Source organism: Temnothorax longispinosus, chromosome 4, assembly GCF_030848805.1.
Source record: "Temnothorax longispinosus isolate EJ_2023e chromosome 4, Tlon_JGU_v1, whole genome shotgun sequence".
In the NCBI taxonomy this organism is placed as follows: Eukaryota; Metazoa; Arthropoda; class Insecta; order Hymenoptera; family Formicidae; genus Temnothorax; species Temnothorax longispinosus.
The window spans coordinates 6,298,840-6,318,515 of NC_092361.1; the positions used below are offsets into that span (position 1 = coordinate 6,298,840).

Sequence of the window (19,676 nt, forward strand, 5' to 3'; positions counted from 1 at the left end):
GACTTGGCGATAGCAGAGAGATATTTTTCCCCGCCTTTCTCGTCGGTCCGCGAGAGCGGGCGCGCTCTTCGAGACCAATTTAAATCAATTTAACCTACCACCCCCTCCTTAAACGAGGCTCAATTGGCACACAATGAGAAGCCGGGAGTCCTTCGACCGAAGGGAAACCAACACGCGGTACTTAAATCTTAAAACTTTCTACGACGCTCCACGCTGTCTAAAAAAAAAACAAACTCACAAAAATATTCTAAATAATCGTTGAATTTTTCCCATTGGAGATAAAACATTATTTCACGATCATCAAGAGGATCCCCTTTTTCTCAATCGTTAGAAAGTTCTATTAATCTTAACTTTAGTCATCGGAATCGTATTACTATTGACACCTAACAGATAAGATACGATGTAATAAATGTGGGAGAATAGAAAGAAAGTGATAAGGGGCGCAGATATCATCCGTGTGAACCACGGACCTTTTAATTACGTAATTAAATGAGAGCAAAGATCATTAGGGAAAACCTTTTCGTGAATCATCCTAGGCTATACAAATTTTCTTTATCAAGACAAATCGCGTAGCCGCTTTATAAAAATTAAAGTGAAAGAATGACGAGCCCTTTCCGCCTCTTCGTCGGAGTCAACCCTTTGCGCACGCGTTTCCAGCCGAGGTGAAAGATGATTGGCCGGCGATTAAAACTTCTCGTCGTAGGTCGTACCGAAGCATATGTCGCGATGCCCTAAGGGATACACGGAGGGGTAGATTTTTTTCTCGATCTGAAGGGCGCGTTTTCCGGGGTAACATCGGTTAAACGCAGGGACAATAGATATCAGCTTTTTTGAGAGCACGCCATAAAGCCCGTAATGTTTTCATAGCTTCCGCCGACGGAAATCGCCGTCAAAAGAAAAAAATCGAGATGCAAAGTAAACGCAAAAAGTAATATTCTGACAAATGTCGGTGAATATTTTCTTCCAATTTACTTTCCCAATGTATATCAATAACGGATTGATCCTCGTGAAGTGCGACAACGGTAACAAACATGGATTTATCCGAGTACGTGTGTATATGTACGTTATATGTCAATGACGCGATTTTCCGTCGAGCGAGTTCGTAACCCTAAGCGATTTACAAAGCAGCCGGAGGATTGACTCGTGCTGAATGGATTATGGAGTTCACATCAGATCACAGAGATCTCGGGCCCAGAAGGCAGCATCGCTTTGAAAAACCGGAAGCAGCCGGCACGAGCCCGGAGACGTGAGCGGGTTACCGACGTTATAGTCTCGTCATCTGGCTCTCAACTAAGGTATAAGAATTGCTGAAAAGAACGGCCATCGGAAAATGCAAATGAAATTGCATCATCAAAAAGAGACCAGTTTCAAAGATCTAAAATATGCGTATCTTAAATAAATATCTCCGAATTATGGTAGCCATAAGAATGTGATGAGCAGAATCGTTTAACTACTTCGATATAAACGCTGGAAAATCAGGGGCCGTTAAGTGAGCATTACGTTTAAGGACGCGCGCACGTAGCTGACAGGTGACGGAATATTTAAAAGTTCTGAGAGAGGGGGGTTAGTCTCCTCCTACACGTTGCCGGCCGAGGCACGCGACTAGCATTGTATGCAAATGCGAGGCAGATGCGCGGATAAGCCCGAAAATTTGACCTTCCCGAACGATACGCCGTCACTTCGCAACTGCTTATAAGATCAATTATAAAAAAACTGAGTGAAAAAAAATAGTTTTAATCCCCAGCTACAGCTATGGTTAATCTTGACATTTTATAAAATATTTTGTAGGATATATTAAAAAGAACGAGAGAAATTCGTTTTACGTAATAAAGAAAATTTCACGAAGCGACGAGGCGAATTAATGGCTCGTCAGAAAAGGCTCGTAAAAATTCTAATGGACGCGATCTTCTTCTTTCTTTCACAATAATTCGCAATAATTGTCTCGAGAGACGAGAGAAGGGAAAGATAGAGATAGAGATAGTGATAGAGAGAGAGTGAAAGAGAAAGAAAGCGGTCGCTGGCTGGCATCGTGCGATTTCGCGGCGCGTTTATTACGTAGAAACGGCGGGGCGCGACGTCGCGAACGGGGAGATAGTGTCATGCACAGGAACGCATTCGCTGGTACACGCGAACGGTACCTGTGTGCAAGTAACCAGAGTACTGTCACGGAGGCGTACAATAGGCCAGTTTCGGGGACAATAGCGGAGGCCGACAATCAAATCAGCTCGCTATCAGCCACCCCAACCCACCAACGTTTATCCTTTGATCCGCTCAGTCGTTCGCTCGCTCACTCACTCGCGCGGGGCAGCAAACACTCCTGATTGCACACCCTCTGTATTTAAACAGCCTCGAACTGTGTCTCTCTCCTCCCGCCGCTGCCTCTCTCCACCCCGTCCGATTCCACGGTTCCTTCCATGTTTAATGGGTCTACAGAGGATGTGGGGGATGAGAGAGAAGAGAGAAAGGGACGGGGCGGAGAGGGACGTCATCATCCGGTGTAAAATGCTAGTTCTAACGACATTCCAACTTTCAAAAATTCGTCTTTAAAACACTGTAATATATCTAACAATAAGACCTTAAAAGCGTAAGAGTGTAGTGTCTGATCTCTTCTAGATGACTTCACATTACTAAAGATAGGTCGTATACAAATGTAATTATGAGAAATACGTAAAAACGTTAAAAAATTAGTTTCGATTTCAGGAAACCGCTTCAAGCAGAATCAAGGATTAAGCTTGTATTAGTTTAAAAATAAATTTCAGTTACTGACCGTACAGTTCAGCTCCGGTTTCCACAGCAATGATGAAAGTTTCGAAAACCAAAAAAGTCGAGATATTATAAACAAAAATTAAAAAATTTGGTCGAAAACTTTATTGGTCTTCGAAATTTTTATCACTGCTGTGGAAACCGAAGCTGTGCTTTATTCTACGTAGAATTACATTTATTTAAGAACCAAAAATTTATTTCTGGAGAACCTAAGCCTATATCTTAGCATACACCTGTATGCACGTGGTAGGAAGTAACGCCAGAAATGTTGCTACACGCACGTGCCAAAGTACGTCACCAAATCGCACGTGTGAACGAAGCGCGGAAGTCGATCGTCGGATACGATAAACCTCATTTTACAAGAGCATGAAAAAAAAATAAACGTTATAGGCTACGTCGAAAATTTAATCCCAGAAAATAATAGAAATACTGTGCGAAGTCTCAAAGATCATTTTTTATGCTGTCCAGGGTGAGACAAAAATTTCAAAAGCAATCTGACATGTCTGTATCGTCATGCAACTTATAGAAAGCTCTGCAAAACAAACGGCAAAGATCGCGAATCGCGTTTGCGATGTGTACGAAGAGAATGAACAATGTTGAAACGGTTGTTTCTAGCTTTCGAAAAGTTGCAGCGATATATCCGCGACAGGCGACGTCTGTTCTATGTCCTTTTTCTGGGTTGAGATCGCAACTTCACAATTCCGAGGACGCGTTCACCTCGACAGATATGTTTGCGTCGTGGGTTGGAGTTCGATCGAAGCGTAACGGGCCGTTGTCTTGGATGCGGGTACCTGGGGTTGGGGGAGGCAACGGGACTGTAGGGAAGGTAGGAAGTAGGAGGTTCCTGCGAGGGACACCCTCTTGCCAGCTGATTACGAACTCGGGCCATCGCGCCACACGATTAGTCAATTAACACTCAGTTCTTTCACGATGAATGATATTGTGTAATTTCAAGTATTAAGTATTTGCCCGGCAGAATATTGAAATATTATACTTTTCTGGTATTATACTGTTTGATATCGCCAAATGTTAAATAATTTTAGTACAATTAACAAATTAAATGTCTGATAGTAATGGCGAACCACAAATAAGCTCGACTTATTATTATTTCATTCGTCATTTCTGTGATTCTTTCACAAATAATTAAGTTTGTTAAAACAAAACTTAAATATGTAAAAAATATAAGACTCCCTATTAAAATTTATCGATTTCTTCCAAAATCTACCTAATATTTGCAAATATTTATTCGTTACCTTTCTCGTTTCAGGATAGAGATACAAAAGAGATGGGAAAACAAGCTTCTAAAACTACGATTTATATCATTTTCCGTACAAATCTCGATGTATCGAAACGGAGCACCGGCTTTGAACCGAAGTTCGGGAGACATCCCGTTGCCACAGGGAGGAACCTTCGGTGATCGATTCCTCCGTGAGTCGAGAGGGGTTGCTATCGTCGATTAGGCACCCTCAAAAGGAAGCAGCCGGCGATTGGTTAGCCACTGCCACTCCCATAGGCGGTGCCTGCCAACATATGGTGGCAACCACGGTATAACTCGCGTTCTGCCAGGCACAACGTGCCTGGAGTCCAGCTAGTTTCCATCGTGGTGGAGCTGCCTCAGTTCACGCAGCGACGTCGTGCCGCACGCATCGGCACGCACCTGTTCACCTCCGAAGCAAACGTCAACATCGATTGACGTACCGCAGACGCCTGCGAGAACTTGACTAACACATTTCTCGCTCTAAGAGAGCCCAGCCGAAGGTCAAAACGACCTAAGAAACGTCGTCAAGCAGCAATATGAATCTACGAGCGCTCTTAAATCCACCAATTGAAATGGTAGATTCTAGAGAAACTGGTTATTTTCCATGATACCGCGACGGCGATCGAAATGTTCGGAGATTTCGATTTTCGAAGATTTCAAAAAACTATCCTTGAGTGAAGTGCAGTCTCCTCGTGTTCCCCATCGATGACTCGAAGTGGCGCGTTTTTTACAGTTGTGATAAATCATCGCGAGGACGCCCGTGGTGATCGCGAATCATCTATCGTGACTGATCAACAAAGCACCCGGACACCAATTACGAAACATCATCGACTATGGTAGTTCTGTAAGTATCTGCGTTTAATTGATTTATTCGAACTGATTATTTCTCTTAATCGAATCGAGAGAATGATGTTTTAATTGATCTATATTGGTTCTTTGGAAAATTACGATTATAGTTAAAATTAATGTATCTATCATATACAGATTATGAGAAGCCGGCTTTAGCGCGCGATGTTTTTCTTATTTTTTTCTCTCATTCCGAATTAAACTTAGACTCTATTCTATAAGACACGAGATTCAGCAGTTAACTTGATAAATGCAAAAAATTAGTAACTTTTGCGCTTGGCATCGATTTCTCTTCCTTCAGATAGCGAGAGAAATTGAGCTGCTATCTAATCAATGGGCGTTCTGCGGGTCTCCCATTGGCGTGTGGGCGTTATCACGAGGCCTGATTGGACGCTAGGTGTTCTAGAAATCCCTCGTTTACACATGCGCGCCTCATCGAGCCATGCACGACCATTCGTGCGCGCGAGCTGTCACTTCTTTGATATTTGTAATGATAGAAAGCATTGTTATCAGCAATGCTGACTATCATTATTTTAATTTTTTCTCATATTAAATTGCTCATACTCTCGAAAGAGTGACAATCAGAAAGAAGGTTCTTGTTGCACAATGTGCATATAGTTCATACAACCAAACAATTTTTTAGTTATTTAGTTATTTTTATCCTAGGTAATACATTAATAATTTCTGCTTTTAATTTAACTGTTATAGTAAAAACGTTTTCTGATTCATATATTAAAAATTGCCCAAATTTTTCACGGCCCTTTCGCTCGTTTTATACTAGTCGAGATAAAAGGACAATTCAGAATTCCAAATCGGAGAAGTAGCGGCCATCTAGTCGGTTTGTGAAAACCCGATTACGGATGTATTGCCGCCTCGCCATTGATCACAGTCCAACACCTCGAAGACAGATTAAATGAATGTCCGCGAGTAAGACGATCCCCCTTTATCTCGAATCTCGAAAACGCTTTCTCTCTCTCTCTCTCTCTCTCTCTCTCTCTCTCTGTTCGTCGCTCCAAGAAACCCTTTGAACCCGCGGTACCTCTTGCGAGCCCCACCCCCGTCGTGAATCCTTTTATGTCGCGACAGCCGAATGGAAGCTGACAGTTTATCCGGTATTAATTCAACGATGTTGTGCAGGATGGGACAAAATGACGTTTGGAATTTTGAATTACTTCCAGATGAATGTTTTTTCACAATGTGTTATATCATCGACGATATCAAATCGTGCGTAAATTAATTACAAATACAATTGCTTGGTATTAGTTTTAAAAGTCGCGTTTGTGATAAATTCGCGCAACAATTCTTATTAAGATTTTCGAATTCTTTGTCAATACACTGCGATATCACGTGACATTAATTGCGGTTGAGTATCTCGTGTCATAAGGCGACCCACGTGCTTCTCTAAATTTGGCGCGTCAAACTGATTGTACTCGCGTCCTTCTCTCTCTTGTTAGGATCTCGGGATCAACGCGATCGGCTGGATGTGCTCTTGGAGCGGCGTACAGAATCAGCAAAAAGTCAGATTTACAAAAATCCAGCCCGACCGGTTTTCTTTCGTTCTATCGCGTTTCATTGAGCCTCGACATGTTTTGCTCAATTTTTTGCGCCATCTCCCAACTGCTCCATTCTTCTGCTATTCGAGATCATGCACACGTGGATACGCTCTGTCGTCGTAAACAAACGACACCGCAAAGATTGATATCAAATCGGTGTGACCAAAATAATAAGGAATTTAATATAAACAACTAATAATCGGTTTCACCGATTAAACTGATCAGTTTTAAAAACGATATAAAAAGTTACATTTCAGGTCCTCGAGATCGATTAAAAGATATTTTTCACCCAATCGACCACGCGCGATAACTTTTAATCCGAAACATTCACCGCTAAACCGCTAAAAAATGCCAGCTGATCGATGAGTTACATGATTTTGTGAAATCCTGCTTAAGTCGAAAAAGTGCACAAATATAAATCGCTAATCTTTTATTTTATTATTCTTAACGACTTGTTATACAGTGCACGAAATCATGTATACACCGTCTATTTTATATACTCCACATCGCAAACTGAATAATGGCCATCATCAGGCACGTCGTTTTTATTTCACGGGATTAAGTTGAATGTAAATCGAGTGATCTGACTCGTGTCGATCGCGAGCCAAGATCCAAAAAAAAAAACGAGATACCGCGTGGGCGTCGAGTACCGCGTGGGCTTATCGTTTCAGAACGAAGAAAAATAAACGTTGTTAACGCGTGATTTTTCTCATTGAATCTTTCAAACTGTCAATACCTGGACCATTAAACACTTTTTTTTTCCCGAAAAATGAATTTGCAACCGGAAAAGGACAGACAAAGAAATTAATGAGAGCTTGGAAATTATATTGCTTATTATACAAGCATCCTTAATCGTTTAATTTTCTTCTCAATTAAGAACACAAAATTTTATTTAAACGTTAAGTTGTATAACTTTCTCGTATTTCGAATATATTTTGAACTTACTCATCGCAGTAAATAATTGTTCTTGCACAGAATCACGTAAAAATATTTTTATGTGTCAGTTTTCTTGAGAATTGAAATGTAATATAAAATATAATAAAAAATAAATGATGTCTTGAAAATTAATATAAACGAACGAAACGTGAAGTTACGATATGGGCAACATAACTATCGGCTCGGTATTTCCGGATGGACGACACGATCGGTAACTCGAATCAAAAGCGCGGGGAATTAACTTGTTTAGAAGCACGAGAGCTAATCTCGCGGAAAGATCCAGACGAGCCCAGCTACGAGCAGGAACGGGCACAGATATCACGGACAGTAACGAACAAGAATGAGAGGGGAAAGAGAACGGAGGAGAAAATGAGAGAGAAATCAGGAGAGAGCTGAGACAGGAGGAACGAAGCGAGAGAAAAAGAGAAGGCGAAGAAGGAAATAGGAAGGGACGAGGACAGAGCGAGAAATTTCTTCCTTTTCACGGTGTGCCCTTCGTGATATTTTAGTGGCCTCGTCGCGGCGCGTATCTACCTTAATATCTGAAATTCTGAACGCGCACCCACACCATCGAGAAAGACGCGAGACGGAGACACACACACACACACACACTCTCTCTCTTTCTCTCATCGTTTCTTTCTACATCTTTCTCTCACGACTGATAGTACGCCAGAATGCACGCGTGTGTTCACGCGCGTGTGCGTACGTCTTCGGCTCCGGACAATCTCGGCGCAGCATCGTCCGCCGATGTATCATCTTACTCGGTGCTAAAGGCGATGACTTTATCACCGATCCGGGCAATCATTCACCTAAGCTGACTCTTTTCTCCGTTAAAGCTGTCCTCGTCCCCCCTCGTATCCTCTTAGTTCAATTCTACCCTTGCCGTATCCACGGAAGGAGAGAAAGAGAAAGAGAGAAGCGTTGACGTAATGTATAGTAAACGCGCCTCGCGTGTTCTCTCCTCGCTATGCATAACGAATCATCGAGAAAGAAATGGCAGAATTAATTATCGTTCGGCGCGAAGTAACAAGAATACCGCTTCCTCCTCGCGGTATGTCGATATCATCGATATCGCGATAAAAAATTTTTCTATAATTGCTAGTTAAAATTTGCTTTATTACGCGGACCACACTGTGTGCCCCAGTAAAACAGTACGTGGATCCACGTTATTGCTACGTGGATTCGACATGAATTCGACGAAATTACGTGATTCGACGTGGATGTGACGTTCCTGTTTTATTGGGGTGTGTGACGCAAGCAAAAATATGATACCTATAATATCTTATTTTTAATCAATAAAATACCCGAATGAAAATTGATGTTAAATATATGCAACAAGCGCGAGACGGCGTACAATGGAAAGAAGTCATTCCGTTAATCGCGGCGTTTCTGCGATGCCGCCGAGGCAAGCAACGATGCGAATGATCACCATCGGAAATCTAGACGAAATATGTCAGGCGATAAATGCCCGCGCGTCGAATCAAGGGGCGCAGTAAACATGCTTTGCGCGATTGGCGGCCGCTGTAATCGCGGCAATTGGAACCACGGCTCCTCGACAGTGATCATGTCAGCGTGAGGAGGGTTTCACGAGGTGGTCCGCGTCGTTGAGGACACGACCCACGGGCGATGAGGCGTTCTCGAGTAGGTGTTCCAGGATCGTAAACGTCCGGCTACGAGCGCGACTCGATAAAACCGTCGGAAACGTTGCGTGCACGCACCTAACGTGTAAGTACCTGTGCGAGAGCACCGTAGGAGGCGCGGAAACTCTTTCGAAATGCCGTCCCCGACGAACATACCTACCCGCGACAAGTAAATCCGAGCGAGTGAATATACAAGTCCGCCCGCGGATCCGCGACGCCTAAATTAGTAGAACCGAGGAAATCGAGTTCGCCGAGTGTCCGTTGGTTATTCGAATTTCGTTATTGAGAGATATCAATCAAATTATATCTATGGAAATCTTTGCGCGATTTTATAAATCATAGTAAATAATTCTCTCAAAAAAGAACGATGAAAATTATTTGATCTCGAGCCGCCTCTCTTTCGTATTTATTATAAAAATCCCTCAATTACTCATTAATCATATGTAATATTCTGTACGCTCGCACTTCTCTCGCGGAGATCGCAGCTCTGAAAAATCTATTCGAGGCTTGATATACGATCGGGAGGTCGTTGCATACTCGGCTGCAACTCGAGGAGTCCTCGCATACCGTAATGCCGCCACAGATCATAAGCGGAGACTTTAATGTCAACGGGGGAAAGGCAGGAGCTGCTTTGCGAGCTGACGCGAAGAGATACACTTATAAGAGGATTTATGCACAAGTGTTTCTCGCGCCGCTTGGGCAAGAGAGATTCCGACAAGAAGATCATTGGGGGCATAAAGATTAGCTGTATATTCATCCCTATTAATAACGCGCATTAGGACGAATTAATCAACTGCCGGTGCTTTCGCATTATCTTTTTCATGAATTTTCGCAACTCGTGTCAAATTCTCGTGAGAAGCTGATCTCAAAACCGTCGCGTTGTGGACGAACAATTGAATTTATACATACAAGAGCGAAACAAAGAGAAATAATTTTTTCGTAGTCTGATTATTGTTGTCGATTAATATTAATATATTATCCACGTTGTTAATAAATTCGTCTACCTTTTATCGAGCACGTTTTCGATGCGTTAAACGTTCGATTACCGGCAAAGATAAATGTACGATAAATGTACCACGGATACGATACACCGCCGACAAATTTCGAGAGTAGCTATACGGGCTATCGAGGATCGATCTTTCGCACCTCGACCCGATCGCAATGAATGCAAGGATTCCGGAAAGACGTTGAACGTGCTCCGTGTCGCGCCCACCCACGAACTCCCATAAGTATCGCGCGAAGTACGGCTGGGCACGCACCATAAATCGGGATTTTATCCCGGAGCTGCCGGACTCGTGGCACGACCGCAATTGCGTAACACTAAATTAGATCCTGAATTCGATTCCGGACAACAACCGCGATTGCAGGGTCCCAAGGTCGATCCTCGACCGCAACAAAATCGAATTTGCACTCGCAGGAGCATTGACGCCGATTGCGGTTGGAACGATTATAATTACATAAGATATAATTTTAAAGATTTGAAGGAACGACGAAATGTTTACTAAAGTAATGTCCCTCTCCTTGCAGGAGTCGCGTGGGGTCGCCGACGATGTCAGCGACTGTCGCCGGCAACCAGCAGCAACATCACCCTCATCAGGAATGGGACATAAACGATTCGAACGTTCCGAGGGTAAGTTCCCCTCTCGCGCCTCGCACTCGAGATGAATCCGACGAATTTTCGGCCCAAAATACCTATTTTTTCCAATATAAGACGTCTACAAATTCTCTCCCAATAAAATTCAATGAAATCGCGTCCCTGCGAGCGCCGCGCCGCGATCTCGAAAATAGAGATTTTGCTTCAGGTAGTGGAATACGATCCCTGGTGCGAATGGGCGGACGGACACGTGAGGAGAGTCTACGGGCCGGATTGCGAGGAAGCGAGGAGGCACGCCTCCGGTTGGGCGATGAGAAACACCAACAATCACAACGTGAGCATTTTGAAGAAGAGTTGCCTGGGCGTTCTGGTGTGCTCGCAGGAGTGCGTACTGCCCGGCGGTGGAAGGGTTCACCTCCGACCGGCGATCTGCGATAAGGTGAGCGAAGCGCATAACGGAACGATAAACATAAATCTCGGCCCGATAATAAATGTAAATTGCGGCTCGCGCGATAATCGCACGCGTTCGCCGGCATTCTTGTCGCGACGCAAAATTCCGTCGCCGCGTCCGCGTCGTTCGCTTACCTTGCGACGCGTCACATCTCGTGGATAATCGAGGGAGTATTTCAAAGTTTTATTTAGTTGAGCTATTCTGTAATTAAATCTCTAGATAAATCCCCGATAATTTCCCGAACAAGGGATCAAGAGTCAACGGTTTATCGGACACGATCTCTCCTCGCATTCAACACGCGCTTCAACCTTGTTTGCAGGCCAGAAAGAAGCAACAGGGCAAACCGTGCCCCAATAGACAATGCACCGGTCGCTTAGAGATACTGTCGTGTCGCGGTCATTGCGGTTATCCTGTCACGCACTTTTGGCGACACACGGAGCACGCGATTTTCTTCCAAGCCAAAGGCCAGCACGATCATCCGCGACCGGAAGCAAAATCTACGTCGGAGGCGCGAAGAAGCGTGGGTGCCGGTAGAAGGGTCAGAGGGTTGGCAGTGCTTTTGGCGAGAGAGGCCGCCCTAGGCTCCAAGGTAATTCGCTATTTCGTATTCGATCGCGTTAATTGTTAATTAATCCGAGAACAGATTCGCGACCTTTTTATCAGGGGTCGAATAAGATTAAATACCGATTTAATAGATTTTTCAAGTAATGTCGGCCGGATAATATATTTGCATCGTTATTTTAATCGCTCTTTAATTTATAATTATATGTCACGAAACATTTTACGGCTAAATATAATTAATACAATAATTGCACATTAATATAATTTAACTACAAGCGAAAATAAAAAAAATGCAAGCGAAAAAAGAAACATTTTACAGCTAAATATAATTAATGCAGTAATTGCATTGCATAATTTAACTGCAAATGAAAAGAAAAACGACTCACCGTAACGAAGAAATCAAGCCGAATTCTCAAGGTCGCGCCTGGTCGCACCTTCCTGCAATTAATAAAAAAAAAATGATATTTAATGAACAAATTCTGCGAAATGCATGTTTCGTTACAGTTAATGTCACTAAGGGGAACTAAAAGACCAAGCACGGACACGCTCGAACAACCGTCGAGAACGACGCAGCCACCCCCACTGATCTCTGATAAAGGTTATTATTTTGATTTATTATCACGTTCGAAATGTATATTAGCCTACTCAAATATACGAGAGCATCGAATATTTGAGTAGGCTCGGTGAACACACACCGACAAGCACTTTCCCTAGCTTTGGCCATAAGACGACAATTGCGCTAGCGAGATGGCGCTAGCGACCAGATCGATACTCGGCGTCCTCGGCGACGAGAAAACTACAGGCGCGCGAAGCGAACTTGAGAATCTAACGACGAGATTAACATTTTTGTAACTTGGCCTCAAACCTATCTGAAATTAATCGAAGCGTACAATTTTGTGATCTATTTGCCTCCCTGAAACCTAATTTGCAAAATACAGCTCTTTATAGTTCTACAATTATCGGAGCATTTCTGGACATTTGCACTACGAAAAGATCTATAAATTGCGTTATGAAATATCCTGTATATTGAGTTTCAGGCCTGAAATGCTTAATCTGTATTGAATTCTTACGGACACAAGTATTAGAGAATCGAATACTCACCGAACATCGTCGTCCCGCGTCCCGGCGATTGCTCCGACAGCAGCAGCTCCAGATTGATGTTTCACATTAAACTGTTTTTACAAAACACGGACACTATTTCGCGAAACGCAATTTTACTAATACCGACCGACGCTTGATTTGCGGAAGATTCGGAATTCCACTTTCGAGCTCGTCGATGTACTCGCGGCACTCGCGACGACCGACGACTCGCGACTCGAGTCGCGCGGCACGGTGCAACAAGTATGACGCTCGAAACTTACTGTAAGTACAGTAACCTCGATTCTCGCGTCGCGAAGCGAGTCGCGCCGAGACCGAACATTGTCGAAGGAGTGTCCCGTTTAACACACTCGCCACGGAAGCGAAAGCGGATTCGCGATTTCCCGGAGACGTACTCGCTTCCTTTCACGCCAAGAGATTACAAGAACGACACCGCCGACGCCGTCTCTCACCCCCTCACCCACCGACGAACGTCCCGAAGCGCGCGAACACGACCATTACCCATACGCAAATGGCAACCAATGGCAGCTTAGGCGGCCTGTGATTGGCTAGCTTTAAATCTTCGCGTTTCATCAACTGCCGCGCATTTTGAACAGAGATAATGTAATAGAATAAACGTAACAACTTTTATCAGTTTCTTTGCTGTAATATCATCTCGATTCGCGACTCTGTGCATAAAATGCATTAAATTTTACAATTTTCAGTTTACAAGTTTACAAGTTTACAAGTTTGAATCACCTTGTAAATTATAACTATAGAACGAAAGACACACAAGTCGCTATTTATATTGCATATAATATTAATTATTACATGAAATATTATTGTGTGTTAAGAAAATTATATTTTTTATTATGATAGTAACGATAAAATTGTTGCAGGATACTCATGCTCGTGCCCGCCCTTCGAATGCATGTGCTCGCTGCAGACGAACGTACCGTCGTATCCGCAGTCACACCATCATCAAACAACATTATACCCTCAACAGCTGCCCGCCACAGACGGGGCTTATTGGCTGCAGGACGTTCCGCCGCAAGAGAACCCCGTTAGTTACTGTTTGCCGAACCAGGTTCCCCAGGAGGCGTCCTATGGCGACTTTCCACCCTTCACGGGCGATCTCTTCCAACCAGAAGAGATCTTTCAACTTGACCAACCCTTGAGGCCGGATTTCTCTGCAAATCCCCAGGACGTGGCTCGCTCGCCACCAACGTTGCTCGACCTCGGCAGCGGCACCATTAAGTACGAAATGAAACAGCAAAATCAAGATCAGGGTTACTGGAACCAGTTTCTCAGCGAAGACTCCAGCAGCAGTCATCTGAGCCTGCCTCAGGATGAGAGACTCCACTTCGCTAACTTCGAGCCCGAGAAGGTCTCCAGTGGGTTTCCTTCCAGGAGAACGATGCACCATTACATTCAAGAAAAGAATCAGAATCAGCCCGCAAATGACGTTCTGAGCTACCAGAATTACCCCCGATCGCAGAGTCAAAAGGGTTTTGTCGAGGGAAACGCGAAGGACGAACATGAGCAGCATGAGTCCTATTGGCCTCAGGATCAACAGGACAACAGGTTACACTTGGAAAGTTTCGAAGTCAAGGAGGAGGATCTCTTGTCTTCGCGCAGAGAGGTCGAGTGTTACAAGAACAGTTGTCAACCCCCGATGGTGAGCAGAGCGGAGTACGGTCTCTACCAGAGGCCGAAGAGCGAGGATTTGCAGGAGACGGCGCGACGCAACTGCAGTCCCGAGGGCAAGCCGTATCCTTTCGATGGCTATCACCAAATGTTCGAGCACGGTGACGTTAAGAATCACCCACACAACCGTGTCGTTCATCAAAATTCAGCCCAGACGAACCTGGACGAGAGACTTCAGGGTTGTTACGGCGGTCAAGAGACGCCGGAAACTGCGGAGAGGCTGTTCCACAACTCCGGCGTGGCGGAAACGTCGGTCCAGTCCCGAAACAGCCCCGAGTCCTTCTTCTATCCCAACAACGAACGTTGCCATTACACCTGTGAGATCCTCGAGCGGGTGCCGCAGATGATGAGCGCCGGGCCGGCGGCTCACGAAACCAACGTCAACAACTACGGCGATCCGGCTACCGCCGACCTGGATCTGCCGCCCTTTGTAGATTACACGCTAGTCGGGATGCTGTGCAGCTCCGCGAACGAGGAGACGTCGAGTCTGCTGCCGGGATGTCCTCAGGACTCGCACAACTACATTCCTCATCATTAGAGAACGTTCTCATCGCGCCACTCTACTCATTTGTATTATATAAATAAATATAAGATAGTGTTGCACTTTCTCTCCGAACGGACAGACCCGTTTATTTGCTCGCAATTAATTTATCAAGTTGATCCAGAAGGTTGGTCGTTTTCCCATCAACCTTTGTATTTAATTAGAAAATCGAAGCTTTCTGGAAAAAAAATTGTCTTGAATTGTTTCTGGGACAAGAGAAACGTCATGCTAAAATCACATTTTACGTCAGGTTAATACATCCAAAAGTATTTTGCGAATTTTCTTCGGCCAGGCTTAATGTAGGTCTCAAGAATCGGGGTGGAAAAGAAGTCAAGAAGCAGAGCCGGTGTAGCTTGGAAAAAGGTCACAAGATTTATTTGCAACTGATTTATTCGTAACAGATACTCTCACGATCACAATTGTTATGTATGTTATGCAATATTACTATTATTATTATAATATTATGCCTATGCATTACACTTTCTCGATTACACATGCGCGATATCTTCCTTACTTATCTCCATTATGAGAGAGTTCTCACGTGAGAGTTGGCGTGCGGCGAACGTAACAGGACACACGAACGGAACGGATGCGAGACACGTCCGCGCGATCGCAGGCTGGCCAGGACGAGAGCCTAAAATGATGCAGCGTCAGGAGGGAAAGATGCTACCGAGGAGAAGACGGAGAGGAGAGCGCCCCGATGGGATTTCAACGATTCCCTTCGGCGTTGAGATCGGATGTATGCGACGGAGAATACGGAGATAGGAGGCTTTGCTCTCGCGTCTGAAGCCGTGACAAACCGATCTTATAAATTGCACCATGCGCACGATCGCTATTGTTATTGATCCTTAAACTCGATCAAAACGATCGTATATCATTGCCTCGATCGGCGGTCGATCTTCCGCTGCTGTTTGATTCCCCCCACATTTTTTTTCTTTTATAAAAAACAAGTACTCTGACTTAACACAACATACACATCATTCGTAGCACTTCGCCAGTTTAATCTGATTCAATAAGAGAAATCAACGCCAATTGATTAACGGAAAATCAAAGACGAAATCGAAAATCCTGCGAACCAATCTTGATCTATTCGTCCATATAATTTACTGCCAAATCGCCTAATTGTATATTATGATCTAATTTAATTTACGAAACACCTTATATAATTTACAAATTAGTTATTAAAAAATCTTAGCCAAATACAAATCGGAACTTTTTCTACAGCTACATCTTTTGGCATATAAAAAAAGCAAAATCTCATTAAGTTAGAATTATTACAACGTTAAACGCCTTTTTTTTATCTTATACTTATTTCTTCCAAAAATTCGACCTCGATAATGTTGCTTCTCCTCATCGGAAAATTTTCTTACTCGATTATCTTTCTTTTTGTACTTCTTTTTCAATAGGTGCCGATCAATTCTAAATAAATTCAAACAAATGAATTACCAAATCAAACAGAATCAACTTATACGAACGCGTTGCTTTGACATTTAGTTCTTAATTTCATGAAATCAAAATAATTATCAAAATCAATTGATAATTATAATTGAGCGAAGCAAAGACGCAGTTGCGCACAGATCTTCCTCACTTTCTTCGAGAAAAATATTTCGAGCAACAACGTGGTTCGTTAGAGTATCTTCTAAGGACGAAAAATTGGAGTTAGATAATTAGGAGATTGCGCTTTAAAGCCACTGCAACGCTTTATCTTGTGTCACATGGTGCAAAAAATTATTTCAAAGATGCACGTAGATAGGACTTGGAGATTTTCAGCGGAAATATAAGCAACAATGTCGAAAGACCGCTCTTCGACTTCGCAGTTTAATATTTCCTCGCCAATCCTCGACCTGTATATTAGGTGTAAATTAATATCGCATACAGACACATCTATCTACACATATTTACAACAGCAGATTGCTCTTCCTTCAGAAATGGTGAGTATCCTTTTAAAGAATTCCATTTTCCGATCATTTTCAAATTACTTGAATTAGTCCGAGGGTCATACAATCTTAGATGACAATGACTTAGAATTTTTTGGAAGTTGCAGATTGCACTTGTGCAAACGCATTTTGTTCTCTTTTTGCAAGGATCGAATAAACGCTATCTACTTCTAAATGTATACGATAAAATCAGAATCACTCGCGTATTTTCAATAGCCACGTCGTTGGTGTTGCAAATTTATAAATATATCTAAAAAAGAGAGCGATCATTCAAGTGTGAGAGTAAGTGAGCTTATCGAAAAATAGTCAGTTCGAAGCAATGTGAAATTTAGTCTCGCATGCCTGGAGGGTTTCGGTGCATCGAGCTTCCCTGGCGCTATCGAACCTACGAAAAAGTTTGGTCTAGTAGGAACCGTAGATGCAAATAAATACAGAAATCGCATGCGGAGATCGAATCTGCGATTCGAATTGAATAACTTTTCATCGTCCTGACAACGATAATAAAACGCTTTACGATCATTTTTTTTACACAGCGGTTGCGTTAGTTCGATGTATGCGAGTCCTTTTTTCTCCGTATACGATTTCGTGCGACGAACAATGACGACAATGACGAAAGACGAGGAACGGCGTTTTTGAGAGAGAAGGGAAGCTTAATGTCTCTGTCCGTCCTCGAGAATCCGTGTTAAGGGTCTTCATCGTCTTACGCACGCGTGTGTGTGTGTGTGTGTGCGGTGTACACGTGCGTTTCGAATCGAGAAGACAAAAGAGTAATTACAAACTACTACTTCTTCGCAGTACGCCAAAGACGAACGTTTCGTTTCCTCGAGAGGAGCTCGAGGTAGCTTAATATCCTACCGAACGGTTTATCTTACGTATCAGCATATTTTGCAAACCGCCTTTTTTATTGGCGCTCCGTGTTTGCACCAATTCGCGAAACAGTTCGCGTACGAACGATGATCGTCGCCCATCAAAGATCGAGGATTTGTTTTGCATTATTTTTTTATTTTCATATAAAAGGAGTAAAGATTCAAGTCACACATGTGTCTGTATCCTCGATCAAGCAAGGAACGGATCGTCGCTCGCACCGCGAGGAATTAAGTTTAATTAAGTAGAAGTGACTAAGTAGAAGTGAAAACGTGAAGCTAACAATCACAGCTATTGTACTGTACTACGAGCGTTTACGCGTCGCGAGAAACGATAGTAGCATTGTATAATGATACACGATAATGCAACTAAAGGAGTTTACGAGTAATCCTCCGCAAGCGACTCTTTTGTGTGGCGATGAGAACACTCGCGTGGATACCAGTCAAATAATAGAAAAGGATATATATATACATATACATATGTGTACATTTATAAAATTTTCTCTACGCGGAGTATACGCCCCTCTCTCTCTCGGAGTCAATTCTCCGGTGGGGCATTGCTTAAACTAACGCTTGAAAATTGTATGTAGACGAAGTAAGTAGACTGTACTATAGCCTTTGTCCCATTCATTATTCCTTCGAATGAAACATTGACTTTTACGTTTACCTATCTCTCGAACTTGCTGTTATTACAAAACTTTGTGAAGAGTATCAAGAGAAGACGAAAATGAAAGTAGATGTCTGAAAGTATTCGAAAAGTGAAAAGACAATTTGCGACAAAAAATACGCAAGACGTCAAAAGAGAATCAGCGAAAATATATCGATGTCACGTAGCACGATCTCTTCGTATAAATAACCCGACGTATTAGGTATATTTACGAAATTGCACAACACATTCACGAGACAATTTTCACTTTAGAAAATCTTAGCCCCAAAATCTTTAGGACCTACGAGATTTTTGTACGCAGATATTGCACGCCTCGTACAATAGTGTGTGTGTGTGTGTGTGTGTGTGTGTGTGTGTGTATATATAGCATAATATAATTATATACATATATATCATTATTTATATGTATATAATATATAATTATATATGTAACCGAATGCGATTATATATGTATATATTTATAATATTATATTTATAATACATTCACGATATATAAATCGCACGTTCCCATAATATGTCGGTTTTGTAAAACTTATAGCTACATTTTCTTGTCTCACACAATGCAAACATAATTATCGGAATGCGGAGAGAGGAAGCTGAACGTCGTCTGGTGGGACACGCTTTCGTCTTCCCGCATTGTACATCTAATATTGAAGTTTAACAATCCCTCTCTCATACACTGGTCAGCCTATTCGAATTATTGAAAGAGAAAATCGTCGACGACACTCACATGCCTTTGTTTTTTTTTTCGTTTATGAAAAAAGGAAAGTCGAAGAATACAAATATCGTTACGCTTCACAGCTAACCACAGCATTCGGCAAATATGTTTCACTCGTTTAAAAATTACTTATATCACAATAAAACGCCGGCGCATCCTTCCGTCTCATTTCATGTTACCCAACTTGCGCATACCTCTTTCCATGGGTCACCCCCTCCCCCAGCGTTCATCGATATCAAGGATGCGTCTAGAGGCTCTGGCAGGTTTTGGCCTAGATCCGAGGTTTCCGGATGGTTGCGGAGACGTAAGTTCGGGATTTGCGTTCCGGGTCGCTGGTCCCCTAACGAACGCGGCCTGCCGACGCAAACCCTCGATCACAGCGCTTGTACTAGGCAAGAATCAAGGGATTCTCGACACAGTTTGAACGTAAAATTACGGTAGTTGACTCTTCGACATCGAACCTGTCTCGTCTGTCAGCGCGCGTGCATCTCGTGGCTTAGCGCGCACTCTGTAGAATTTTGTGCCACGTGGGACGTGATACCGATTTTCATGCTAGAAAAAGAA

General features: G+C 43.1%; 2 protein-coding genes and 1 long non-coding RNA gene across 4 annotated transcripts in view; 1 reads left to right on the forward strand and 2 right to left on the reverse strand.

The window, feature by feature from the left end:
• Positions 1–13,550, reverse strand: part of LOC139812336 (uncharacterized) — a 142,835-nt gene extending 129,285 nt beyond the window's left edge. The window contains exons 1-2 of the long non-coding RNA XR_011731851.1: positions 12,704–13,550; positions 11,989–12,040 (exon numbers count right to left, since the gene is read on the reverse strand). This is a non-coding gene — a long non-coding RNA (uncharacterized lncRNA). The remainder of the gene's footprint in view (positions 1–11,988; positions 12,041–12,703) is intronic.
• On the forward strand, positions 4,342–15,133 carry LOC139812324 (uncharacterized). The gene is made up of 6 exons (XM_071777055.1): positions 4,342–4,865; positions 10,524–10,626; positions 10,799–11,029; positions 11,361–11,630; positions 12,107–12,200; positions 13,579–15,133. Exons 1-6 carry the CDS (start codon positions 4,855–4,857, stop codon positions 14,922–14,924), a joined length of 2,055 nt encoding a protein of 684 aa, XP_071633156.1. The 5' UTR covers positions 4,342–4,854; the 3' UTR covers positions 14,925–15,133.
• Positions 15,134–15,276: 143 nt separating this feature from the next.
• Atg17 (autophagy-related 17) overlaps positions 15,277–19,676 on the reverse strand; it is a 28,307-nt gene continuing 23,907 nt past the window's right edge. For both annotated transcript variants that reach the window (XM_071777036.1, XM_071777037.1), the window contains exon 10: positions 15,277–19,664. In XM_071777036.1, coding sequence (XP_071633137.1) covers positions 19,545–19,664 — 120 coding nt within the window. In that variant the 3' untranslated portion in view covers positions 15,277–19,544. The remainder of the gene's footprint in view (positions 19,665–19,676) is intronic.